This window comes from Vigna unguiculata, chromosome 4 (genome assembly GCF_004118075.2).
Source record: "Vigna unguiculata cultivar IT97K-499-35 chromosome 4, ASM411807v1, whole genome shotgun sequence".
Lineage (NCBI taxonomy): Eukaryota > Viridiplantae > Streptophyta > Magnoliopsida > Fabales > Fabaceae > Vigna > Vigna unguiculata.
In genome coordinates this window covers 179197-206274 of record NC_040282.1, presented here as the reverse complement: position 1 = coordinate 206274, position 27078 = coordinate 179197, and the positions used below count along the sequence as shown (strand labels likewise).

Sequence of the window (27078 nt, the reverse complement as noted above, 5' to 3'; positions counted from 1 at the left end):
TGTCGTCGTGAATAGTTGTTCACTTTAGAAGAATCTGATATCCTTTTTCTAAATGAAAAAGTTAATACAGTCGTGGAAGAATACGAAATAAAAGAAAAAGTGAACTTTTAAGCTGTGAAAATACAAAGGCAGAGGAGATTTCTGCATATCTATGTCCAATTCCGTGTCCTCTTCTGCTTTGGTTATTTTTTTAACATTTCTCATGCTTTAGCCAAAGAAGCGTGCACAATGTACAAATAAATCCTTCTCAACATTTATTCATTGATCCAGCCACCAATAAAAACACCAACCAGCAAAAGATGCATTTTTTCTTTAACATATCTATTCTCTAATTTTACTATAACGAACGTTCTAATCCAGAACTTGCAACAGAATGCAGTGAAAAAGTTTAAATGAGATAAACTTCAAAATCTCATCCACATACTTCAGAACTCAAAACATATTATAGAAATACTTTCAGACATTTAGATTACTATTACTCAAGAATTTTTTACATCAAATACTAAATTTAAACTTGTAATGTGAGGTGTGAATAGGCCACCTTTGACACACAAGCCATCTTCATATATTTGGTTCTCTACTTCACTTCGCACACTCCACCTGTGAAGTTTAGTTTACAAAAACACATTTTTGGAAGTAGAAGAAGAGTATTTAAGATCCCATGGGAGTAAGCAACAACATCACTGCGGTGGTGAACTTCATAGCCCTGTTGGCCTCAATACCCATAATAGGTTCAGGAGTATGGCTGGCCTCCAAACCAGACAACGAGTGCATCCACAACTTCCGGTGGCACGTCCTCGTCCTTGGCCTCCTCGTACTCCTCGTCTCTCTAGCTGGCTTTGTCGGAGCTTACTGGAACAAGCAGGGCCTCTTGGCCTTTTACCTTTGTTGCATGGCCATCCTCATCGCTCTTCTCCTTTTCATCCTCCTCTTTTCTTTCATCGTTACTAGACCCGATGGAACCTACTATGTCCCCGGAAGAGGCTTCAAGGAGTCCATGCTCCATGGTTTCTCCCCCTGGCTAAGGAACCATCTCACCGCTTCTCGGAGTTGGAACAAGATTACCACTTGTTTGGCTGATTCCGATGTCTGCATTAAGCTCACGCAGGACTACGTATCTGCTGATCAGTTCTTCAACTCTCATATCTCTCCTTTACAGGTTCCTCTCATATCTCATCACACACTCATTCACTTTGTTAACCATGTCGTAGTTAAGTGAACTTTGTTAGTTACTAGAATTTGCTGAACTTTATTGCATGTTCAAGAACACTTCAATTGCTGATCTTTATTAAAACTAATGCAACGATTCACACGAAAAGCTTTGAACTTCATGGTTTTAAATTAGAAATTCTTTTAGACTGTGAACAATTAAGAATAAGACTTCTTATTGGGTGATATGAGATTCTTAGGGATGAGTGAAACATGATATCCTTCTAGCTCCTTCCCTTTGGAGTGGCTTAGTTGTGAAGTTTCTGTGTAGCATAAGAGGAGTTGGGAAAGAAGAGTGTCTGTGATGTTGGAAGTGGGTGGGACCTGGTTTTCTATCTTATTCCTGCAACTTGGCCTACCATATATGACATGGATGGTTTGGTGTTTAAATTAGAGGGTATCAGGCCTCCAATTCTGATACTGTGACCTACCTGCAGATAACAACTGTCCACCTAAATCTCATCACTTACAACTTTACTCAACTGTATCTTGGGTCAGCATGACTTGAAAATGCATATGTAAATAGTATAAAACGTTACATTCCATCCACATGGACTAGAATGGGAAGAATGATTTTTGTTTTGCCCCTATAAAGGTCTATATGCCAGCTGAAAAAGCTACCAACTCATCACTGATTTACTTGTAGAGAAATGGAGAAAATTCGGAGCAGAATAAATTAATCCGCCAACAATATTTCAGCTCATTTTTTCTTGCTTTATTCCACGTGCTGCTAAAGCCTTGTTATGGTTGCCAGCTTTTTTGGCTGGATGTATATCACGGGGTTGTTTTCTTTATGATAAAATCTGTTTTAGGTCTATTAAGTTTTAGTAAAAATTAGATTTGATTCTTGTATGTTAAGAATGATGCCTTCAGTGTTAAACTTTTGATTGGTACAAACGATCTTGTCCCTTTTCCAGAAACTTAATGAAATTCACATATTACTAAGAAGAAGAGATTTTGAGAGACATGAAACATATTATAGTCCTGTCTCTTGCTTTTCCTTTGAAAATAAAACTCATTGTATATCAACAACTGATGTATTACAGTCAGGATGCTGCAAACCTCCAAGTGCTTGCGGATACAATTATGTGAACCCCATACTGTGGATAAATCCTGTTAATCCAATGGTAGACCCAGATTGCTACTTGTGGACTAATGAGCAGAGTCAACTCTGCTACAACTGCAATGCATGCAAAGCAGGTCTTCTGGGGAATCTCAGAGAAGAGTGGAGAAAAGCAAATATCATTTTGATGGTGGCAGTTGTTGTCCTCATCTGGGTCTATCTCATTGCATGCAGTGCCTTCAAAAATGCACAAACAGAAGACCTTTTCCGTCGTTACAAAAGGGGTTGGGTTTGATCTTCTTTCTGCCACTCAAGGTTTTTTTTTTCAGTTCCCATCCTTCCCTCTTTTTATTTTAATTTTAAATTTCTTATTCCTGTCAGTAGCTTTTTCACTAATGTGTATATTCCTTGGTGGTTTTCTCTTTAGGACTATGAAAAGTAATGAGAAGTGATAAAGGAAGAATTCTTTCAACATTGAAGTAGTCAAAAGAATGGAATCCTGATTCAGGCTTTCCTGGGTATACAGTAATTCTTATATGTCAAATTGTCCATGACTTGTTATATATGCATTTTGAAATAATCTTGGTGCTTAGATGTTGGTGGTATATGCAATCTTGACAAGCATGCCGCTTTAGCTGTATTTTAAATGTGTAATCAAATTATTTGAAGAAATTATAGTTTAAACAGTAATCTTGATTCTTGAAATTGAATCTTAAATATAAAACTGTGTTAAACACTGATAGAGAATTTTATCAGTCATAATGATTCTATTTGACTCCTCCGGTGGAACGTACTTGTGATCTCTATCAAAGCAAAAATTTAAATGTTGATCAGGCAAAAAGGAAAAGGCAACCGACACCACTCGCCATAAAGAAAAGTGCTTTTGAATTTTAATGTTTTGCAGATCTCCCATGAACCGAAAGGTAGATCTTCCCAAAGTAACAATATTTTATGAATGATTGTAGAGTAAAAGAAACAGAGCTAGGAATTCAGTTTGTGAGTCCAATGCTGGTGGCAACACTCACCAACACCAATAGATTAGTTATCTATTGCATATATTGATATTCCATGAGACAATAAAACAATTTAACTGGAGTTTTGTATGCATTTCTATGAAGGGCAATGCTATAAAAAAATTTGCATGCAATATGATTATAAGAATGAATTTCTTGCTGATAACTGATAATAAGTAAAATAGTAAATATATTACTACGAACTCTCATTTCGTATTTGTCTCAAGCAGTAGAGAGTTTCTTGGAGTACACAATGTACATAGGATCTGAGCGTCCAGGATTAGGAGATATATCAACAGCCTACACAAAAAAGCAAACAACATTAAACCATGGAGTATCGACCTCAGCAGTAACACTGCCAATTATAGATGGAGATGAACAATAGTGAAAGAAAGTACCCTTCAGCATTAAATGAAACAGACTATAATATGTTAATAAACTGATATTTGGCGATACATTTAGTTAAGGGGAAAAAAATGCCTTAGAAACATGTCAAACACGGAAGGACTCCGCAAGATTAATCACAAACAAACTAGTTTTGTTGCAGGCTGAATAATGATTCAGATAAATTACAGGAGGAAGAAGTTAGATATTAGAAAGGAATTTAAAAACTGGTGCTACTACAAACTTGTCCCTATAAAATGTGTCCTCCTACAACTAAATGGGAAAAATAACTGTGACAGTGGAGATAGCTGAGTGTCTTTCACTTGAGTATGGAAAGAAAATATCAATTATGGAATTACTACCTGAGGAGGTTCAAATCCTCCAGCATAATGGAAATATGATCCAACAATCATCACATGATCAGCATCCCCAGTTGATGTCCATATAGAAATGGCCTTTGTCCAGAAGCATCGGTTTGAAAAGCTTAAATCACCAATGAAGTTATCATGAGTTGAATAGGGCATGTCAGTACAAGATCAATAACAGATGAAATGTCATCTAAAAGAGAGCAGGCACAGCTGTGAAGATGAAGTGCTAGTTTATATGAAATATGAAATAAAGGTACATTTACATTTGTGTGCATTATGACAATCTGGGAGTGAATCTTTGTGGTCAAGGAGTAACAGATCTTGAATATGATTTAAAATCGAAATGACTGTATAAAGTGGCATTTATAACTAAAAGTGAGACACTTTTATGAAAATTAATGGTGTAAACACAATTGCAGTTGCACCTTTCTTAGTATGAAATTTCTTGCAGATTTCTTTGTGCTAAGTTCATTGGTTTTAAACATTTAGGTTCACTATAAAATACATCATTCTATCCATTTGTCTGGCCCTTTAGCTTGCTCATGTAGCCTTCTTTGCCATCTTTTTTCCTCTACACGTCATAGAATTTCAAAATGACGGAAAATATTATCACCTCATTATGGCTTGTCCACCTGGCTTGAGAACCCTGCACATCTCCTTGAAAACATCAAGTGGCTTTGTAAGGTAATCAACACTGACCTGAAGAGCATATTCAATTCTTAAGGTTTCTTAAATCATGACATATGCTTAGCAAGATATTCTAGTAGAGACACAGTCAATGTATTTAACAAGAGAAGTCCCTTTTCATCAATAATACAGTAGTATCTTTACCACATTAGTGATGATGTCGAAAGAGTTATCCTCCAATGGGAGTTTGGGGTTCACATTTAAGTCTTGCACGACATACTCTGTGAGAACCTACAACATCAGCAACTTCAATTAATAGGTCCCCGTTTCTCTGTCAAAATTAAAATGTTGAATTAAAGATCAATGATGAGCACAAAACACTGTATTATCTTACTGGGTTCCTCTTCAGCTCTTGTTCATTCATGCCTAATCCCACCACTCGTTCTTGCTTGTATCCTGGTGGAAAATGGCTGACCTAATGCAAAGTGGAGATTTATGACAATATGTATATGCAACGCAACATCAGAGAGACCAGAGTTATAGTACTAAAACTCTTACCCAACTGCTACACATATCCAAGATGCTAACTCCAGGAGTGTTGCTAGGTGGGAAAACTTTGGAGTAATACTTAGTCAAAGCAGCAATTGCAGGGTCATCAATGTGTGTCACAAATCGAGGTGCTTCATAGAACAAGGAATCTGAAGTCCTGAGAGGAGATTTTCTTGAGATTATACACAAAGATTAACAGAACGAAAAAAAGGATTAAGAAATATTTGAGGCCACTGGTGGCTTACAAACAGCAAGGAATCAGCAATTCAAGATAGCACTAGCAGATAATAATGACATTAGAAACAAAAAGGTACAAGTCAAAAGATGCAAAAATCTTTATTCTTTTACACAAACAAATATGGAACACAATGCAGAAAGCAAAATGATTACTTTATAAGGAGAAAAAGCATGTAATAACAGTTCTTGAAGCAACTAGTGGAGAAATTTACTCATCATAGCGCTGGAAATCCTCTTCCTTAAAGGGAAACTGCTCAGGCCATTCGACATTCTTCAGTAACTGTAAAAAGGTAACATAGCAGAAAGAATGAGAGAAACAAACAAACACAATTCAATCTGCAAACATATTGAAACCAAAGGCACTGAATAAACAGATAAAAAATTGTGCAACGCTGACTAAATTGCTGAATATGAATACAGTTTCATCATTCAGCTATGAGCATGCAGAGATGATCAAAGATGCAATTAGGGGTAAGATTTATGAAATGGTGACCTCATCCACAGAGGGACCAGCCGTTATCTTGGCGGAGGCCATGAAGGACTTGCTGCTACCCATGGCACCAAGCATGGTCATAAAGTGAGAGAAGAAAGAAGCTCCAAGGCCCAAAACCATGCGACGAGGAGGACCCTTAACTTTCCAATTCAACTTCTTAGTAGTGGCAAAGGTCGAAGAGTAACAAACACAGACAGAACCCAACACCGGCAATGACAACCTTAGTCCAACAACATTTGCCATCTTCCAACCAATTCATCCACTGTCACTGCTGGATTATCCTCACACATCCTTCATCTCACCACACACAACACAACACAACACCTCTAACATATTGCAACACGTGGCTCCCTGCAACTCCACTACCACCATCCAACAATTTTTTAATTTCCTATCCTTTTTCGTTTCAAATAAATTATTGTATTTTCCATGAAAATATAATTTAAAGTTGGGAACAGTGATGTGTGAGATAAAAAAGAAAGTAAATCATGACTTGTAGACCCATTTTGAGAATCATGCATGAAATTACTGCAGATTTGACTTGAGCTAAGTGGGACACTTCATAAACAGAAAATTAATTTATTGTACGAAAACAGTTCACACAATGTTGTCAACACCTTCTAGAAATTATAGACAAATAAAAAATAAAATTAAAAGGTTACATTATTGCTTGAAAAACTTGAGAGCAATTTAATATGCAAACTACGCACTTTCATTGTTGTACAATTACTAAGAAACAACTCGCCAATATTCAATACAAGAAAAATGACATTTATACCCACATGTCACAACCTCTTGACCAAAACAAATGTAGAGATCAAACACAACTTTTGCATATTTATATTTAATTATAGAAACAAAAAATTTGAGACCGTCAATAAGTCTTGGTTTGGTTGTACTATTTTGTCCTTTGTTTTCAGTAAATAGGGTTGTTTTTTCTTATGGGATATCAAACCAAAACTAAGACCTCTCGAAAGTAAATGTTGGAGAACTACAAAGTTTGATACGAATTAGTAAAAAAGACAAGTTAAAGTATATAAGCATAAAGAAGTTCAATTTGGTTTAAAATCTTTTGAATAATAATACTTCTCGTATGTTTGATAGACAAGAAGTAGAAGCAACTCAAACAATAAAACGACAAATGAAGAAAACTAAACAATGATTTGAGTGTTACCACTAACTAAGCATATTGTAATGTGTGTGGTTTTGATGAGAGGTTTCCCTTCTTCAATTCCATTTGCTTTTTACAACGTAACACGCAACTTAAGATGAGAACCAACGTAAGAACTCCATAAGCAGTTTTTGTATTAAACAAAGTTGATAACGGCAAGATATTCACTTCTAAATTTAATTCTATGTATTAGGTTAAGAAACTTCACAATTACTTTCCTATGCATTCCAAGGAAACTCCATCTTTTTGGCTTACAGCTGCACTCCACGCAGTTAATCAAGTCCACGGAATGTTTAAATTAATTAATTAAGCTTATGTTAGATTGAATCAACCTCATTAAGTTTTACTAATCATGATAATGACTACAAAAATATCATCTACGATAAGTAACGATTATTGGAATATTTTCAATTATTGAGGTCACCAAGTTAGGTTAAGTATGTTTTTGTCTTGTGTGAAAAAAAAAATACAAGCTATTACGTCACATTTTAAATTGATTAGATCCGCAGCCATGTAATTATATAAAATATATTAATATATTGTTTATCTTAATCGCATTTTATAATTCACAAAATTTTAAAATCCTTCGCAATTTGGGATTCGAAGAATAAATGCTCTCAGAGTCTCTATAAATACAGTTGCAGGGCTTGAAAAGTTCTCCCTCCTCTCTCTCTCTTTCTCCCTTGTTTGTGGGAACAAAAACCATTGATTAACACTCCAAAAAAACCCATGGAGCAGCCCAAGCCCAAGCCCAGATTCGTAATATCGGCATCTGAGGCCCAAACCCATTCTTCTCCCATCGCCAAACTCCTCCCCTCCCTCGTCGCCCCCGCCCAGTCCCTCGCCCGTCCACCCATCTCCAACTTCCCCGTCGCCGCCGTAGGCCTAGGCGCCTCCGGCCGCATATTCGTCGGCGTCAACGTGGAGTTCCCGGGTCTCCCCTTCCACCACACCATCCACGCCGAGCAGTTCCTCCTCACGAACCTCGCACTCCACGGCGAGACCCGCCTCGACTCCTTCGCTGTCTCCGCCGCCCCTTGCGGCCACTGCCGGCAGTTCCTCCAGGAACTCCGCGACGCCCCCGACATCCAAATCCTGATCACCTCCCACGCCAACCCTCACTTCACCCCTCTCTCCCACTTCCTCTCCCACCGCTTCGGCCCCCACGATCTTCTCCCCAAAACCGCGCCTCTCCTCTTGGAGCCTCGCCACAACGCCCTCTCTCTCCCCACTCCCATTCCCCAAAACACCAACCCTAATAATCTAACGCTTCCCGCGTTGGAAGCGGCGAATAACTCCCACGCGCCCTACAGCGCCTCCCCCTCCGGCGTCGCCCTTCTCGATTCCAAGGGAACTGTCCATAAAGGCTCTTACATTGAGTCCGCTGCTTATAACCCCAGCCTGGGACCCCTCCAGGCTGCTCTGGTCGCCTTCATTGTCGGCGGCGGCGGCGCCTATGACGAGATTGTGGCGGCGGTGTTGGTCGAGAAGGAGGGGGCTGCCATCAAACAGGAGCCCACGGCGAGGTTGGTGCTCCATTCCATCTCCCCTCACTGCCACTTCAGGACCTTCCTCGCCACCGCCTCTTCTCATTCACCTATCTCATCTTGAACCACCATAGCAACAACACCATCAAAAAAAGATTGTTTTTTTTTTCATCTCCAATAAAAACCATTAAAATATAGCTCTGTCTTATCGTCACGTTTGGATATGGTGTAGAATACTTCCCATGCTATTATTGTGCCTCTCTGTGTGCTTTTAATATTATTTTTTGTTGTCACTGTTGTTATCTGTATACAATATTATATTTAACTCTTGGCCTCATAAATTTATGTTAATCATTAAAATAGCAAGAAAGAAGAACACCCCTTCTTTAAAGGAAGCCTTTTTAATGCAAATAGTTGATATCAGTGTCATCCTATCAAAGAGTTGTTTTTTTGATCCTCTGAATGCACCAGTGCTTTTCTTTTGGACCACTCTTTTCCACTGCTCCAGTTGGTGGAGCTTCCATATTCTACCTTTTCTAAGCCACCTTATGTTCAGATATGTTTTGCCACTTCATCAAATGTCAAGTATCTCTCTGTATGTACAAATGTATTTCTCTCTGTGGGAATCATTCCTTCCTCAGGTTCATTCCAACCATTATCAGGGAACACTTTTCGACAAGTGTTTTTCTTTCATTCCCATCAATCCTGTCTTTTTTTCTTTAGTATCCATTCCTAGAGTTACGTTTTAAGAATCAGAAGGAAAGCAGAGTACACATGTTGAGTTTATCTACTCGGTTTTATCGAAATTATTAATGTTGTGAGAAATTATACAAGACTTTGACTTTATGGTTAAAAACAAAAATAATAGTTATAAATTATAATATATAAACCTCCCTTTATATCAAACACTTCTTAATCATTATTATTATTTCTCTCTGAATGTAGTGAGTGCAAAAGTTTTTCCCTTTAGATCGAGTAAAAAAGGAGATAATATAAAAAAAAGTAAAATTTTGATCAAGATAAGAGTTTGTGAATCATGGGTTATTCAACTACTAGACTATGTGCTATGTATTAAAATTGAATGGTGGTGGGGTAGTTGGAACTGACTGAATTGTAATTTGAAGCATTTGTGGCAGTTGCTATCAGCAGGGTATGATGCCAAGCTTGGTGGAGTCTTGACGACTATCATGCTTTCCTAACCCTCTAAATTGCGATGACACCTTTCCACGAGTCAATGTGTACAAACTGCAGTGGAAATTTGCAAGCAAGTGTTTCAATTTGGACGCAACTGTTACCTTTGATCTTTATATGCAGCCAATTACTGACTTCAGAAAAATACAAAAAATTGATTTGGTTCATCGTCAAGACAATAAAGGCAAATAATATTCTGAACACAACACATGTCACAATAAGCTACATTGCATTGGATTAAGATAGCTTCAGAGAAATGACAAAAAGATAATGCAACTTTGGATGAACAATGCATTGAATCAAGAAGGGAAGTGACAAGAAATATAAAAGACCCTTTACAACCTCTTGATTCTAATTGAATATCGTGGCAATAGCATGATGCATCTGTATCAGGGAGAACGAATTTGGTTCTGAGACGAGGAAGAAAAAGAAGATGAAACAGGTTGTCTGAGAGGGACTTTGATGGCAACATCTCTAAGACCCTTCACAATCCCTACCTCTTCATCCATGGTAAACAGATCCTCCGTTTCCCTCATCACAGCATGGAGGAGGTCAAGCACTAGGGCAACACTCATGGCCACTACCACATTGTAGGTTACACCGGTGAGTACAAGCAAACCAATGGTGATCAACAACAGAAAGATAACCACCAATCGCTCATCGATCTCAAACCTCAAAATCACCAAAGGGGTGTCTCGTAGGAAATACAAGTACAGCCATGCTATCATCATAACAACCAGTATGATCAAAGAAACAGGGTGTTCTAGTAAGCTAAGGAAAAGCGCAAACAATATGATGATGACGTAGTTGGCACGAAAATGTCTGGCATTTGTGTTGATTCTTTGGATTGAAGCGTAGAAGGAAGATGGAAGTTTGAGATGAGAGGGTTGCAGCATTTCTTTCCATGGTCTGATTGTGCCTAGAGACGTTTGAATGCGCTCTTTCGCCTGTGAAACGAAAACTGAATCTGGATTTGATGAAGCCTCTGGCTCTTGTGAGATTGTTCCATATGTCTTCATTTTGTGTGTGTTTACTGAGAAGAAGGTAAGAGAGGGAACGCAATTTGGCGGATCTTAGGAAACAACCATTGCTGCTTCAACCATGGAATCACACACCAACACAACAAATTGTGGATCTCTTCGCTTTTCTAGGACAAGCTCTCACGACACATGATACACTCAGATCAAAACACTATTTTTTTTTTTCTAAATCGAAATTCGGAATTCATGATAAATAAATATTTTTATATTACCAAAAAAACAAAATTGATGTAGGAGCAAATTAACAGGAATACATGATAAAAGAAAAAAAAAAATCAGATGTACATATCAAAACGAAGGGAGGTAATCGATATACATACCAGTATTTCTATTCTACCTTATGCACAGGTGACAAGATTTTAAAAATTATAGTATATTTATTTGATCAATTTAAAATTATAAAAGTATAATTAAATTTAATATAAGTTTTTTATTTTATAGAATTAAATAATAATCTCTTAATTAGTTTTATGATGAAAATGTATTGAAGTTATTTATATATATTTTTAACAAATAAGTTTTGACTTTTTTTGGATTTTATTTATTTATTTAGCAAAGTTTGAATTTTGTTTTCGTATTTTATATTTTTTGGGCAAGATACATCGATTTTTTGTAATAGTTTTTTTCTTTATTATATACTTTTTGCATTAATTATTTATTACGATGTTAATGTTAATTATTAGTTATGTTAGGCCAAACACGTAGTTTGGTAGCATGAATCTGAGTGCATTAGGAGAGTTATTTTCTACATTCAAAAAATCGGTTCTTGCATTTTCTTTTTCCATGTTTGAATTAGTCAATCCAAAATGTAAAATCATATTCTGGAACTGTTGATTTTTGGATTCACAAATTCAATTGATGTAAAAAGAAATTGTTAAAAGTGCAGAATGGAACTGCTGGATTTGGAATATGAGTGAAGTTATCGGGTGAGTTGTTTGTAGTTGGTTATTTATCTTAACACTCCCAGTTTTATTTTTATAGATACTGCCATGATTTAAAATCATCATAAACCAAAGTTCAGTTTACTATCCTAATCCGGCGATAATTTCTTCATTTCCCTCACTCAAATATTTAAAAGAAACACACATTAAAAGTTAAGATAGTTTAAAAATTCCTCGGTCAAGCCAGACCTAGCAAAAGAATTAAATCATAACATTTCATTTCACAGAAGCTTAAAAGTACACGATTACAATCAGCTAATGAATGGTCAAGAATGAGACAGAAGAAACAATTCTGCTAGGCATCCTTCTAAAAGCAAAAAAATAAAGTAGTAAATATACAGAGTACATATATTATAAGTTTCTTTGGGGTTTCCCTCTGTGAGATAGCTTATAATACAAATGCGTGAATACAAGATACAAGTACTATGCTTACACAGATTCCGCAGGTCTATCCTTGGCAACAGAGGAAGGTTCAGCAAGCAGATCGCCAATGCCCACAGGTGGACCAATGCTGCATCGTGCCGTGTTATGTATCTCGATGGCATCCTTTATTTTTTGAAACTGTAATTTACAAATGAACTATCAGCTGATTAAGAAATTAAAAGATTTGGCTCCTACCATTCTGTATAATTAGGTTCTATGCATTTTTCTAACTATTTAACAACACACCAGATGAGAAGAAAATTGTCAAACAAAATATTCCCTTAAGTTTCGGTATAAACATTCTTGGGAAAATCATAGGCATCAATTATCAACTTCTGCTGCTCATCTACTTAAATTGAAGACAGAAATGCTAAGCATTACCAACTAAATTGTAAGAATTACCTTGGCAAGTGAACATGAAAATGATTCAAGCTGCCCCTCAGCTCCGCGATAAAAGTGGAAGTAAGGAAGTACTTTAACATTCAGCCTTTTGCACATTGGCTTATTCTCATCAAAATTTACTTTGAGAAAAAGAATTTCGGGGTTTTCTTCAGCGGTTCTGCATAACTGCCAAATCCACATCAAGATTCAGGATATGTGTGATATACTTTCAGCAGCATGCAAAAAGAATTACAAATTAATTCACAGAAGATACACTACAAGAATACTTTATTCTTTGGATCTGGAGGCAGGCTCCCTACTGACAGTGAATTCATTTGTTTATAGGAAAAAGACGACCATCAAAATTGAATAAAAAGGGAGAAATGTGTCTCTCAATGGCAGTTGGACCATTCCAAAAAAAAATTTCCTTATTCAACAAATTGGTTAAAGGAACAGCCATAGCTGTATAGCCCTTAATGAATCGTTTATAGTACCCAGTGAGGCCAAGGAAACCTCTCAGTTGTTTCAAATTAGCAAGCAAAGGCCAAGGAAACCTCTCAGTTTCTTCATCTATAGCCACACCTTGACCAGAAATAGCATGACCTAAATGATCTATCTGTTGAAAACTAAAGTAACATTTTGACAACCTTTGAAGCAGAATTTTCGATACCACCTCCAATTGATGCAAATATAAAGGCCAAGAAGAACCGGATACCAAGATGTCATCAAAGAAAACCAAGACATACTAAAAGACCTTGAATACCTCATTCATGAGACTCCGAAATGTGGCAGGAGCATTAGAGAGTTCAAATGGCATGCTAGCCATTCATCAAGGCCCTATGGGTTTTGAAGACTATTTTATGCCTATTGTCTTTCTTCACCGATACTTGATGGTACCCCAATCTTAGCTGCCGTTTAGGAAACCACCGAGCTCCATTCAACTCATCAATGAGCTCATCAATAGTAAGGATGGGGAAACTATCCTTCACTATAGTGGCATTCACAGCCCTATAGTCGGTACAAAATCTCCATGTGTTATCCTTCTTCTTCACCAAGACTATGCGAGAAGAAAAAGGACTAGTGCTAGGCATTGTATTCCCTTCCTACAACATCTCTTGTATCATGGCTTAAATTTAATAGTTTCTGGCTATAAGAATGCCTGTGTGGTTTGACCTTAATAGTGTTTTAGGCCAAGGGTTAAAATTATAAGATCATGGTTTAGCAACGTACTTCTCTTTATATAGCTTGGCTAGGGAATTTCAATAGGGTGGTTGGGGCCTGAGCAATACAAATCTTTAGCTTAACAGCAGCAATAAAACAGTCCAATGTTGCTTGTGGGTTATGTTCTTGACCCTATTTCCAAGAGCTGTAAATTGCACAAAATAGTCCTGTACAATAATGGCTTGCATCAATTTTAAAGAGTTGTGCTCTGGGATATTCATAAGGTAAACCATGAATGAAACGGATTGATGCTAATCATCATGTGATACTAACTAAGGCACGACCTCCTAGTCTAGATGAATTGCAACAACAGTTAAATGATGTCCATCTGGTGTATTGTAATAACTGAACAACTGTTTAGCTTTAGAGATCCATCAAAAGGACATCTGATCCATCAATCTGAGGGAAATCAAGCTTAAAACTCGTTACCTGAAATGGTTGATAAATGGGAGCAACAACAAGACTAGACTCTGGAACGGTATTTTGCTTGAGTACCCATCCATGGCTGACTCCAAAGTTTCAAACCACCTAGCATACTCCTAATCTCATGTTTCCATAGTGTCCAATAACCGCTAGAGTTCCTTTTACACAAGTTTTTTCAGCCATGAATCAATGAAAGCACCAATGTAATTGCATACGAATGTAATAGAACAAAAAGAGAGCTCAACTCTGTATTTGTATTATGGCTGATGGACTTTTCTCACAAGGAAGGGAGGGCTGCTGACATATGGCAGAATTTCAGAGGAGCAAATACCATGAAATAAAAACTGGAATGCAGAGACTAGGTTTTCAGAGAGCACAGAATACCCACAGCAGAGGAGCGGACCAGAATTATTTTTTTCGATACCTTCTCTCTCCCCTAATCAAATTTCAATATTACTAGCTAGACCAATCATGAACTCACATCCTACTGTTGGTTATTTTGGGCCTCGAGCTTTTTCTCCACTCCTGATGCAAAGGATTAGCAGCCACATGCCCCTTTCCAGCTGTCTCAATTTCTGCCTTTCTTACCACTGTTCAACCAAATTGCCTGCAAATATACTCTCTAAACTGTAGGATAAATACTCAATTGATCTAACAAAGGTCCCATTTCCTCACTTTGGTCCCTATTAGAAGAACATTTTACTTAATTAAATTTTTCCTCTCGCCTTCATTGTTGTGCACAATAAGAACCAAAACAGATCACGAAACCTTCAACATGAATTAGAAAACCAAGATGCTGATATAGTAGTCTTCAATCAAGAATAAGAACTGGAAATGAAAATGAGACAGACCAGAGACTTCTAAAGCAAGTCGATCAAGGATCATGAAAACATATATCCAGTGATTCTCCAGTGCAATTCAACGTCTTCATTTTTACATGGACAGAAAAAGAAAAAAATGTTTACTTGCAGAACAGTACCACCCCTCGAACCACGTATAACATGTTACCCAAGTTAACCCACATTTGACATGTTACCAGCCATTTACATAACTGTTACTAAACCTCATCTAAAAGGAGTTTTCTTTCTAAAAAAGGAAATTAATATGTGGTCACTATCAAATCTGATTCAAATTAAAAAATATGTTTTGAAGGTGTGGGTGCAGACTGCAGACAGTATCTCAAACATCGCCTCTTTCATTCCATCACGTTCAGATCCTATTCTAATTTATGTCAGTATAGCAGGACCAGCATGGCATAGACAGGAACGCCAAGCATCCATATCAGTACATTCATAGCAATTCAGACCAATATCACACTATCCACTAATTAAGACGTCAGCCCATAATATAGTATTTGGATGACCATGCACATTAGATCACTGATAATTTTACATCTTGTTCAATTTTGAACATGTTATCAACAAAGTACAGTTGAGAGCATATGTTGCAGGAAATAAAAAATCTTCTGAAAAGTATAAGAATGAAAGGGTGAAAGTCAAGAAGAAAGAGGACCTTAGGGAATAATGCTCGGCAAGAAGCACACCAAGTTCCATAAAATTCAACAATAACAAGTCTATCTCCAGCTTGACTCAAAGCACTCAGAAATTCTTGCGTGGAGTGAATATCAACCATGTTTGGTGCATTCTTTTCCCACCATTTTGGCTGACCAGTTTCAGCAACAGTTGCACATACCTGAAGTGAGGTGAGTAAAATCAAACAAAAGACTGGGAAAAACACATCATACTTCAGCAATCCATAAAAATTGACTAACAGTCGAGACATAGTAAAAGCAAAGTATAGTCATCAGTAGGCTTCCTTTTCTGTACTGATTTCGAAATAATTAACTTATTCACTTGGAAACTCTACCAATAAATACCAAGGGAAAAAATATCCTAGCACTGATTCACATCAGTAAATGAAACATTCTAAAGTTCATAAGCTATCTCAGACGGTCTAGTTAGTGAGAACATCTGCATAGAATGGAATGGACCAAACACAAAATTACAATGGAAAATTATTAATACCAATAGTCAGCAACAAATAGCAGCAGCAGATGAGCATCAACCACTATATTTTACACATGTCCAAAGATAAAATTAGAATAAATATCACAAAGAAGCAACTTCTAAAGACGGCGTTTGGGGAAGTCACAGGGTCTGAATAAATAGCACTCAATTTCCTGTGCAACCCTAATCAAGCAAGCAACTAAAGCTGTTTAGTTAATCCAACTACATAACACACTGGTGATCACTGCAAACTAATAGCATAATCACATTGAGAAAGACAGAGCATTCTAAAATGGCAAACAGTCCTGGGCAAAACTTGATTCTACTCCTCAAATGGTAACAAAAAAATGGCTATTAAAATAATTTATTTTAGCATGCTCTAAAATGTCAATAGTATTGTATATTGTATTACAGTAGCATGCAGATATGAGTGAGAGCTAAACTGTTCTGCCGTACATCAGCAACCTATGACCAAAATTAATAGAGCAAGCAACGAAGTTACCCTTTCAAAGATACACTAGAGGTTATATTAGTCCTGGAAAGATGAAAATTAGCGCGTACACGTTTTGAAATATGCATTGGATGGATGAATTAGTCCATAAGGTATGAGTAATTTGATTGATGAAATACATGCAATCGGGATAGTTGTGCGGCAATTTTCACTCTTTAAGCAATACCCTCTTGCAAGGGACTAAATATAGGGTTGACCACAAAATAATAATGATAGTAACAACAGTAAAGTATAGGGCTTGTCCTGCTCCAAAGGCGGCAATTAACCGCGATTGAAAATGGGGGCGTAATTGGAGAACGCTAAGAAGAAGAGATGCAATAAAGTTAGTTAACGAGAGTGTCCTAATTGAGAATGAAGAGAATAAGGGAAGGGTTAAAAAGTGACCTTGAAAGAGGGAAGGTGCTTTCTGGGCGCGAAAGCAAGAGTGGGAGGAGGCGGTGGTGCAGGCGAAGAATAGGCGAGGGGAGAGAAGAGGGTGGTGGCAGAGGCGGAGTTAGGGGCGGTGAAGAGAGAGGTAGAGGAAGAGGATAATCGGAATTGCAATCGGAGAAGGTGAAGATGTGCCATTTACGCGCTCTGAGAGTGAAGAGCGCTACAACATCACATGAGGATGGTGATGATGATATGATGCGATAGAACAACAGAAAAATCAATGGTCTTCCTACAACTCACTCTTTCTCTCTTCGCATTTTTTTCTTTTCCTTCATCATTTCTTATTTTCTATTTATTCCAATATAAAAATTTCTTTTATTTTCTACAATTCAACTTCACAGATAAATATTGAAAACTATATAATTTTGAAATTTTTTTTCTTCTTCTTAACTCTAAGAAAATTTTGGAATGAGAACTTTTCAAAACTTTAGACTAATTTAATTTTCTATTTTTTGTTCGTAGATTTAAATCTTTTTAATCAATTTTTGTTAAGTTTATTTGACATTTCAAACACGTTTCATAATAGTATTTGACTTAACATTAAAGCAAAAATACTTAACATTAAAATAAAAATATGTCAAACGATATAAACAATTCAAATACAATTCTGATATGCGTACGCAACATCAAATAAATCTAACAAAATTTGATTTTAAAGATTAAATCCACGTATTTCGAAAAATGAATGACTAAATTGGTCAAAAGTTTTGAAATGAACTAATTCTAAAATTAACTTAAACTTAAGAGACAAAAAACATATTTAACCCATAATATTACGATAACATGTATGATAATTTTTATAATGATTATTTCAAAGAATCATATTAATAATAATGTTTTATTGGTTTACTGTTAAAAATATTACATTATGTTATTATTCAACATTTTTTGGTTGAATTGAAGGCTTCAACAATTGATTATGAGAATATATTTTGATATTGTTAAAAAATTAGAAAAAATGGTAATGATTCTTGAAGTATATTGTAAAAAGTACCTTTTTGAGAATTCTTAACTTCTTGCTTGGATTAAATTAAAAAAGCTTACATAAAAATATTATCTGAGCAGAATTTCAAAGAGAAAAAGTATTTACGAAAAATTAATTTGTTAAAAACGTTAATTTCTTCCTTAAAAACAAAGTGAGTTTATAAATTTGGTTTTTATTGTATGGTTCAAGAAGTACAAAAAATCTATTTTACTTATCCAAACAATTAAAACAAATCTAACTTTTTTTTTTGACATGTTCTATTCTTCTTCTCCCATTTTTCTCCTAAACAATGAGAGATCAACTTTCGGTTTTTTCAATTGGATTAAATTGGTTTTAATCTATTAAATGTGATTAGAAGATGAGGAGAAAAAAAAACGCTTAGATTGAATGACAGAATAAAATTACTTTAAATTGTTTGTTTACAACTATAAACTCTTTAAAAAGATGTTCAAATTACTGTCAATAACAAATTCTGCATAAATATGTGTTCTGTTATATGTGAGAAATAGATGGAATACAACACTAACATACAGTAACTAAACAGTAACTGAAGGAAGCTTTTGGTTTAAGTTTTCATGAAATATACGGATGAATATTAATCTAGTGTATACTTTCCTGCAAGAATAATATTCCCAAAACAAGGATAACATAAGGGTTTATGCTAATTGCTTTTACTATATAGCAGTAGCTTCATCTAGCAGCAATGACTTAGCAATAATTTTTCCCACATGTAGGATTGAGTGAAATGGATTAGCAACTTCAGAATACAAAAAGTAGCACCATTGATTCATTGATCATACAAGTAATACGCCAGAAATATTTACAGAGAGTAAAAGAGTAGAGTATATCAGTGAGTTAATGAAAAGTACTGTCATCAAAGACATTTTCCAAACTGAAATGGAAAGAGGACCAATTCAGTGAAATGCCAAAGTTAACAATGGAATCAGTGTCTAACATTTGGGAGCTGGGAGACAAGTAGACAACAATCATTAGCCATTTGAAAAAAAGTTGAAACACATGATTTACCACTCCTAAAAACAGAATAGCAGCAAAAGGGTAGAGTAATATAGAACTCAACATCAATCCAAAAGGGAAATATTGCATGTGGATCCATTCATAGAACCAAACAACATAGTAATATATGTCATTTGGGTGCTGTCCCTTTCCACAGATAATGCAGTTTCTACTAGGCTTCCAGCCCAATAACTGAATTAAGCCAAGAAATTAATACATTATACACTTATTGCTACTGCAACATCTAAATTCACCATTTCAGAAACTGCAACATCTTATTTATTTTGCAATACAAAAGTTAAGTTTCATCTCAACAACCTGCATAATAATAATGCATTAAAGGTGAAGATAGATAATGAATGTGAAACTTCAATTCTGATTGGAAATCAACAATTTACGTTGTCACGCAGTAGTAGGCAGAAGAACAGAATCCGGAAACGTGGCAGAGCCATCATTAGGCGCACCCTTGATGTCAAGAATGGAAGTAACAAGATTATAAATCTGAACATTCTCAAAGGAGGGTATCTTCCCCCCTCTGGGAAACCTAGGACCATGTCCAATAAAAATAGTCCTCATGGAGAAAAACGCATTGTCATAACCATGAGCACCGCCACATTCCTTCTTACCCGTTCGATTCAGCTGAACCTTGAAACCCTCATCAGCCAAACCAACAATGGGCGTAATCCGATCGCTGTCCGAATAATGAAGCCTCTCAGGCAAATCCTCCTTCAGATAAACCTTCAACCTCCCCCCATTCTCAACCTTCCCAGAGCTCAACCCTTCGTTCATCTTAGCAACAACATACGCTGGATCAACGGAAGGAGGAGGGCGAATAGCCAGCAATGGGGTGTAATACTGGATCCAATCTCGAGGGATCTCCACCCAAGGTGCCAAATCAACCAAAGAGACAAGCTTTGTATCACATGTACCTACCATGCCATGGTCACCGACCAAAATAACATGAACATCCTCGAAAATGCTTCTCTGTTCCAAGCCATCGATGAGCCTCCCAACCAAGCTGTCGATTCTGGCAACAGCATCAGTGATCTCAGCAGCATCAGGTCCAACCTGGTGACCCTGATGATCAGGATCCTCAAAATATAGAGTAATGAAAGAGGGAATTTGGTGAGGGGGTAAATCGAAGTAGCTCAAAACGGTGTCGACTCTGTCCTCAAAGGGGACAGAGCCATTGTAGGGTTGGCAGAAGCCCTCTGGGCAATTCCATGGGCCTTTGTGGACCTCGGAGCCCGGCCAGAAGTAGGTGGCGGCGGAGAGGCCGTTGAGGAGGACGGTCTCCCAGAGGGGCTGGCCAAGCCACCACTTGGGGTCGTGGTTGGACATGGAGAACTTTTCGGAGGTGATGGGGTCGTAGAAGAGGTTGTTGACGATGCCGTGGTGGGGAGGGTAGAGGCCGGTGACGATGGAGTAGTGGTTGGGGAATGTGAGGGTGGGGAAGACGGGGATGAGGCCGGTCTCAGCCTCCGTGCCATTCTGAATCAAACGGCGGATGTTGGGAGTGGGGGTTTTGAACTGGTATCCGAAGCGGAAGCCGTCGGAGGAAACGAGGATCACGACGGGGTGAGGGAGCTGCGAGGAGGAGACGGGGGCTGAGGAGAAGTAGAGGGCTAGGGACAGGGCCACCAGGAGCCACAAGGAAGCCACCACCAGGATACTGCCATATGTCCAAGTGGAAGGGTTTCTGTCGGAGAGCAATGGAGTTCTTGAAGCTTCTTCTTTTTCTCCTCCCATCACTTCTTTTTTCCACTCCTCGGATCTTCTTATCTTCCCACCATCAACGAAACTACGTTTTATGTAATACGTGTTTAGATAATTCAAAGTTTACTGTTTTTTATTGTTTGAAGCGACATTTTATACATGTTTTAAAATACACCAATAACAACCATTCATGAAAGGTCAACACTTAACCTAGTTTCCTTTGCTACACAACTATGGATGAAAACCTTAATTATCGAACAGAAAATGTTTGCTAAAGCACAAAACTTTAGTAAGAACATGCTTTGATTATAAATAAGCATAGGTATTCTATTCAAGAACAAAACAGGATAAACATAATTTGGAGCAGGACTTGGAGGCAAGCATAGTAATTTAAAATTTGAAAGTCTTAAAATTTAATTAATTTGTCAATAGTTTCAAACGAAGAGGGAGAGGGAAGTGAAATTAGGTAACCTAAAAAAAACGTGTTGGTTTCATTCATTCGTGCGCAGTAAGCGAAATGAATTATTGGGTGCGACAACAGTTTGGCAAAGGTGGCAGGGATTCTTCGGTTTCCCTTCTCGTTCTCTTTCTCCGTTCCTACGCCACTCGCCGCTCCAAACCCACCCCGCCGGAGATTCCTTTTCAGCCCAAACTGGCTAACGCCGTCAATCTCATCGGTCAGCTACTCACGCCCCTTCAGTTCCACCAATCTCCCGAAGGCAACGCCTGGGCCACCGCCGTCATCACGCGCCAAGAGTCCCCTTCTTCTCCTCTCCTCTCGTACGTTGCTCTCTCTGTTTCCTTTCTCTTCTTTGCTGTTCCTGTAATAACTACTCTATCTCCCCATTTCAGGATTCCGCTTCTGTTCGAGGGTGATCTCGCTCATACCGCCAAATGCCATCTCAAACTCAATGATTTCATCCACATTGCTGGAAATCTCACCACTGATCCTCATGGACTACACCCCCAACACCACCACCATCAAACCAATATCCAGGTACCTCTCTTTCTTATACTATCTTATCTTTTGTTACACTCCCACTTTTCATCTTCACTATCTACAACAGGTTATGGTGCAAACCCTCAACTTTGTTCAAGGATATCCCCAACTCAACACTACAACCGCATCTTCAACCACCAAAATACTTCCTTTCTCTCGTAAGTCCTCCCTTCTCGTTTACTACCTTAATGTCCTCTAGTCTCAGCAATACTTCATATATTGATACCGCAATAACGCTTTTCTTTCTTAAATGCATACAATTTATATTTATGTATGCTCCAAAACAGACAAGAAAAGAACCCAACAGAGCAAGTTAATTAGAGGATGATAGCTAGTATTCATTATGTTAGATGAAATTGAAAATTTTGATAGTGTGTGGTGTGGTTTTAGCAGTGACTTCCGTGAACTTGGTATTTCTTTTTGACATGTTCTGTTTCTATCCTATTAGAAAGTGAGGAGCATGACATCAATCCATCAAGGAAGGATATCCGTGCCAAGCAGAGTGAAGAGCTGGACAAAGACAATTCTTGGAAGGATCTCCTTGATAACCCCGTTGAATGGTGGGATCTTCGTTCAACAGAGGTTGGAAGTTTTCTCCTTGATTGGTTTTGTCATGCACCTTTAATATTTGGCTATTATTGATGATGCTTCCTTCAAATTTGTTTTCTGACATCCGTTACAAATTAATGTAGGAGAATCCAAAAGGTGCAGCTTTTGAAAGAAAGACAAATGGTGAATTACTCTTTATCAGTAGCTCAACTCCCAAATGGGTCCAAGAGAAATTAGAGTTAGTGACAATTGATCTGAAACCTGAACCGAAACACTCAATATGTAAGTATAAGTATGTCCGTAATTGGGTTGTTTGAACTTTCCAACAATTTGCAATTTGGTTTGTTTTAACAGCCTCTGCGAAGAAAAACCCAGATTCTTCAATGAGTTCTTGGATAGACCTTGTAGATAATCCAAAGCAGTGGTGGGATTTCCGTGACAGCAAACAAAATGGATTGGTAGTGAACTAGTGATTAATGACTTTTCACTCGATGTATCTTTCTCTCTTTTGTCTAATTTATCTGGAGGATCCTTTTATCCCTTTATCTATATAGTACAGGTACATCCAAAGCACCCTGATTTCAAGCGCAAGGATGGCAGTGTTTCCCTCTGGCTTAGCAACTGTACAACATTTGTTTTAAGCAAACTGAAAGGGCTTGAATTTGAAGTTCCGGTTGTTAAATCCAAAAAAGCAAAGGATAGTAAAGGTTTGTGTAGATATCTCCATTTTTATCTTTGCCCAGTGTCTCGTGTTTGTTTTGGCCCTTCAACTTAAGATTCCTCGTGTCCTACTTTAATTTCACTTCTTTGGTCATCATATTTTGTTTTTTGAAGTACGCATGTCTCAACCTGGTTTTAGGTGGTGATGTTTCCTGGAATGATTTGGTGCAAAATCCGGCTAAATGGTGGGATAATAGAGTAGATAAGGTAACCCATTTTCTGAATTGTCCTTATGTTCTTAAATATTTACAAATTTATATCGCTGTTTTGGATTTTGTGTAATGAGTTGATAGCTCATTTTTATCATCAGAGGAATGAAAAAGCTCCTGATTTCAAGCACAAAGAAACTGGTGAAGGGCTGTGGCTTGGTTCTTCACCAAGTTGGGTGTTAGACAAATTGCCACCCGTGAAGCCTAAAAAAGGTGTAGAAACAGACAGGAAATCGACACTGGTTTCATAAGCAATGGAGAAAGTAGAGAAAGGAATCACTTACTCAGTTGGATATAGGATATATCCTGCTTATGAGTTTCACTTCCATGTAATTAACTTTTTCCTTACTAGAGTTCTGTTTTAGTGATACCTTTACAAACTCAGTATCCTCGCCTATCGCTTGCTCAGCATTTGACTTGTAGTCTCTACCAGCAGCAATATCTATACAAAATGACTGGTGTTATTCAAATACCTGTATTGCAGTTTTGCTTTACTCTGCCTCAAATGCATTTAATCTACTTTAACTTCCTTTTTCTCCCTAAAATGTAGACTGCATTCTGAAAAATAAAAAAACAGCGTATTTTTTTTAACTACAATGATGTTCGACTTCTCAAAGCTATGATTAGTTCTTAGTATAAAAGGATATTTTTGCATATAGCCAAACATCCATTAAGCTCTATTTCGACGGAAAACCAAGTAAAACGCTTGAGAAGCTTTTGTTCAAAGCTATAGTAACTTTGCCTTGTAACGTAAGAAAGTAGAACTCTCATGGATAAAATCTTTAACAAACAAGTGTTTTATCCTCGATTATTAGTTGGACACAATCACCAAACAAACAAAATTGTAGAAAAGAAGGTTTGCTTCATGAACTTTGATGTTCAAATTTACTTTCAAGATGGGGTTGGCTTAGCCATGCTTACCTATATTTGTTTATAGTTTATATATGAAAATAGTAACCATTGAAAACTTTAAACGAATCTTTTAAAAAGCGAAACTAATTCCATCACAAGGAAAATCGAAGAAACAAAAAATGTGTTTGCAGTGTACATTTGTAGGAGGTGGGGGATCACAAGAATGTCTAAACATACTTTACCTAATAATAAGAGTGTTGTGCGAAAAGAGTACATTGGTTGTGAACAAATAAAATGAAGCATTAAAGGTTGATTAATTTGGTAAGAGAGCAACTAAAAACAATAGGAAGAACGAGAAAATATCTATTTTTTGCTGAGACTTGACAAGACAGATAGACAGACAAACAACATACTCTCTAGGGCTTGTGGAGAATCCCTCCAGCCAGTAAAGCGGCTTCCATCACAAATTGTATTACTTCAACAACATCATCCACATCGCACGTGTTTCCTTTGAATGTAGGAGCCCTCGAGTTCTTGAAGTTATTCATACAGTTTATCAATGCTTGGCTACATTCTTAGCTTAGGTAGTCATCTGCATAAAACAATCATTAATTACACAACGTAACTAAGAGTTGCTTTTTAGGTAATTTTAAGTGAGAATCTCGGATGGAAAACCAACCCACTTAGTCAATAAAGCGAAATTGGATTTTATTGTTCAATTACACAAGTCTACAAGATTTCAGTATTCGACAAAAATAGTTCAATAATAATTTTTGTGGGGTACAAAGTTGACTGTTAGTTGTAATTATCACTCGAATGTCCTCTTATGCATGTTGTTTGAGTGTAGGAGAAGGGATGCAATGAGGGTCATCTTCATAATCAAGCCAAGGAATCGGTCATTCAAAAAAGAAGTAAATAGATGAAAGATCACGATTAGTTTCTATTTATGTTCATCAACTTCATGGCATTTACTGGATTCATTAGTATACTGATAAAAAGCAATTAAGTAAAGAATCCCTATCAACCGTCATCTTTATTTCATTTTAATTGAAGACTTCGGAAACAATTCCTTGGGTTATCTGCTTTTGAACATTGGTTTGTACAATAATGAGATGCATATTTTGCCTTTTCTTCTAATATAGGGTTTGGTCCAGCTCTGTTTTTGTTTTTCTTCTAAACGAGTGAAACTTTTATTATTAATTTCCATAAAAAACTCTAACTTTTGGGATATAAGTTCATTGGAAAAGTTATTTTACTTCTACGAATTTGTGTTTAAACCCACTTCCTTTTTGAGAAAAAGAGAAGGTAAACAAGAATCTAGACTACACACTACCTATATCCCTTTTCTAATTCTCACCCTCTCCATCCTAACGATTTTCTAAGCCATGTGCTTGCAAAAGCAAATGCACTGACCGATTCAATTTCCTGTCATATCTATTTCAATGGTTCATTACCATCAGAGCTAATTTAGTACAGATTCAGATTTTTTATGTACAAATAAGTAATCATGGATCATTCAAAACTGAGTGTTAAGATAATACGGGACCTATCAAAATAAAGACAAACATGGTACAAAAAAAAAAAAACAAACTGAATTGAACATCTAGTCTGTGAAGGGACGAGATGATCCCACTTACAAAGAGTCAGATCCGATAGATTCTGATACTGGAAGTATTCAAGCAAATCTTTCTCTAATTCAAGTCATAATGTAAGATGTCTTAATTAGAAAGCTATTAGAGAACTCACTGTTTTTGGCTTGCACACATTGATCATGCTTCATACAACAAGCATCAAGGCCATCATCACAAGGTCTTTCACCAGGGCACCCACTATACAAAAGTCCACACTATTTGCCATATCGCAATAATGGAGGCACTGTCATTCCAAATTCCAAAGTGTTATTGAACAAATTATACCTTAATCCAATCAGCCAAATCTTAAAAATAAGAAGAAAAACACTCATAGAGTTAGTCTTGTACCTGAGCAGAAACTTGACTCACATTGTCTACTGCACTCTTTGCTCTGCAGATGAACAATAAAAAAAAAGAGAATTAGGAAAAGTACTAGCTGTATATGTTAATTTAAGGCTTAATTAATTTGTTTGGAATTGGATGCTGTAAAAATTAAACAAGAAGATTACCACAGAGACAGCTACTCCAGTGGTTTCAGCTCCTATGTTGAGGGCACAGCCAGGAGGGTTAACAAGTTAAAGGAAGAAGTATAATAAAAGAGGAGAAGAACACACTTAAGTGAGGAGGTTGGTACCATGTTTTGACGAACAAAGGGGGAAAGTGAGGTTATTTTTGAGTTTGGGAAACTTGGTTTTGCTTAAAGGCTCTGATTTATATGATGAAAAGGTGTGCTAGATTTGAGAACAAAGTTTCGAACACATGGCAGGCACAGTCTCAGCCATAGCCAGAGCCAGAGGCACAGCTCAGAGAAAAGAGTGCAAGGTAGGTGATTTGTTTTGTAGTGTCTCGGTATTGTTTACATTATTTTTTTAGCTGCATTACAAACTTTAATGCATTCCCATTATGCAATTTTCACAGCCAATACAGAGAAATCTCTCAGCATATGACGATATTGCAGAGAAAAGGCATTTACAATGTCAACACTTCAAATTAAAAATCTTAAATTAATGACAATAAAACAAACCCTTATCTTGTGGAGGCTGCTTTCATTGTCTCTCTCAACTCGTGAACTAATTGCTTATTAAGTTATTACTTCCTACCTATTTCTCTATCCAGGGCCAAACAACGATCAGTGATTGTCAAATTCTACATCATATATTATTATCAAGTACTATTTACCATCACTTTTTATATCTTTCAAATTCTATTTTCCTTTATTCAAGAAAAATATT

At 37.0% G+C, this 27078-nt stretch overlaps 7 protein-coding genes across 13 annotated transcripts; 3 read left to right on the top strand and 4 right to left on the bottom strand.

Annotated features, from left to right (window-relative positions):
• The first annotated feature begins 584 nt into the window (after positions 1 to 584).
• Positions 585 to 2977, top strand: LOC114180232 (tetraspanin-2-like). Its single transcript, XM_028066520.1, has 3 exons — positions 585 to 1159; positions 2256 to 2587; positions 2700 to 2977. Exons 1-2 carry the CDS (start codon positions 662 to 664, stop codon positions 2565 to 2567), a joined length of 810 nt encoding a protein of 269 aa, XP_027922321.1. The 5' UTR covers positions 585 to 661; the 3' UTR covers positions 2568 to 2587; positions 2700 to 2977.
• A 292-nt stretch (positions 2978 to 3269) lies between these two features.
• LOC114180231 lies at positions 3270 to 6350 on the bottom strand. The gene is made up of 8 exons (XM_028066519.1): positions 5944 to 6350; positions 5663 to 5730; positions 5223 to 5370; positions 5059 to 5139; positions 4869 to 4955; positions 4651 to 4736; positions 4032 to 4152; positions 3270 to 3585 (listed from the first exon to the last, which is right to left on the bottom strand). The coding sequence occupies exons 1-8, from the start codon at positions 6184 to 6186 to the stop codon at positions 3508 to 3510; spliced, it is 912 nt and encodes a 303-aa protein (XP_027922320.1). The 5' UTR covers positions 6187 to 6350; the 3' UTR covers positions 3270 to 3507.
• Positions 6351 to 7740: 1390 nt separating this feature from the next.
• On the top strand, positions 7741 to 8942 carry LOC114182652 (cytidine deaminase 1-like). Its single transcript, XM_028069563.1, has one exon. It carries the CDS (start codon positions 7844 to 7846, stop codon positions 8723 to 8725), a length of 882 nt encoding a protein of 293 aa, XP_027925364.1. The 5' UTR covers positions 7741 to 7843; the 3' UTR covers positions 8726 to 8942.
• A 63-nt stretch (positions 8943 to 9005) lies between these two features.
• On the bottom strand, positions 9006 to 11155 carry LOC114182653 (PRA1 family protein F2-like). The gene has a single exon (XM_028069564.1). It carries the CDS (start codon positions 10809 to 10811, stop codon positions 10182 to 10184), a length of 630 nt encoding a protein of 209 aa, XP_027925365.1. The 5' UTR covers positions 10812 to 11155; the 3' UTR covers positions 9006 to 10181.
• An 808-nt stretch (positions 11156 to 11963) lies between these two features.
• LOC114180313 (thioredoxin-like 2, chloroplastic) lies at positions 11964 to 17420 on the bottom strand. The gene is made up of 4 exons (XM_028066609.1): positions 17123 to 17420; positions 15734 to 15913; positions 12599 to 12763; positions 11964 to 12334 (listed from the first exon to the last, which is right to left on the bottom strand). The coding sequence occupies exons 1-4, from the start codon at positions 17303 to 17305 to the stop codon at positions 12203 to 12205; spliced, it is 660 nt and encodes a 219-aa protein (XP_027922410.1). The 5' UTR covers positions 17306 to 17420; the 3' UTR covers positions 11964 to 12202.
• A 1500-nt stretch (positions 17421 to 18920) lies between these two features.
• On the bottom strand, positions 18921 to 26749 carry LOC114180306 (ectonucleotide pyrophosphatase/phosphodiesterase family member 3-like). 5 transcript variants are annotated; one of them, XM_028066594.1, is made up of 7 exons: positions 26481 to 26749; positions 26356 to 26387; positions 26195 to 26237; positions 25962 to 26090; positions 24629 to 24807; positions 23837 to 23921; positions 18921 to 20970 (listed from the first exon to the last, which is right to left on the bottom strand). In XM_028066594.1, the coding sequence occupies exons 6-7, from the start codon at positions 23872 to 23874 to the stop codon at positions 19572 to 19574; spliced, it is 1437 nt and encodes a 478-aa protein (XP_027922395.1). In that variant the 5' UTR covers positions 23875 to 23921; positions 24629 to 24807; positions 25962 to 26090; positions 26195 to 26237; positions 26356 to 26387; positions 26481 to 26749; the 3' UTR covers positions 18921 to 19571. The 5 variants fall into 5 exon arrangements, with proteins under 5 accessions (XP_027922395.1, XP_027922394.1, XP_027922396.1 ...); XM_028066593.1 differs by having other exon boundaries at positions 26356 to 26749; XM_028066595.1 differs by lacking the exon at positions 23837 to 23921 and adding an exon at positions 23648 to 23805 and having other exon boundaries at positions 19134 to 20970; positions 26356 to 26746.
• Positions 21244 to 23857, top strand: LOC114180308 (protein OSB3, chloroplastic/mitochondrial-like). Of its 3 annotated transcripts, XM_028066600.1 has the most exons (9): positions 21244 to 21665; positions 21738 to 21882; positions 21953 to 22043; positions 22334 to 22467; positions 22578 to 22716; positions 22789 to 22892; positions 22994 to 23141; positions 23294 to 23361; positions 23465 to 23857. In XM_028066600.1, exons 1-9 carry the CDS (start codon positions 21403 to 21405, stop codon positions 23612 to 23614), a joined length of 1242 nt encoding a protein of 413 aa, XP_027922401.1. In that variant the 5' UTR covers positions 21244 to 21402; the 3' UTR covers positions 23615 to 23857. The 3 variants fall into 3 exon arrangements, with proteins under 3 accessions (XP_027922401.1, XP_027922400.1, XP_027922399.1); XM_028066599.1 differs by having other exon boundaries at positions 21244 to 21882; XM_028066598.1 differs by having other exon boundaries at positions 21244 to 22043; positions 22338 to 22467.
• Positions 26750 to 27078: the final 329 nt, after the last annotated feature.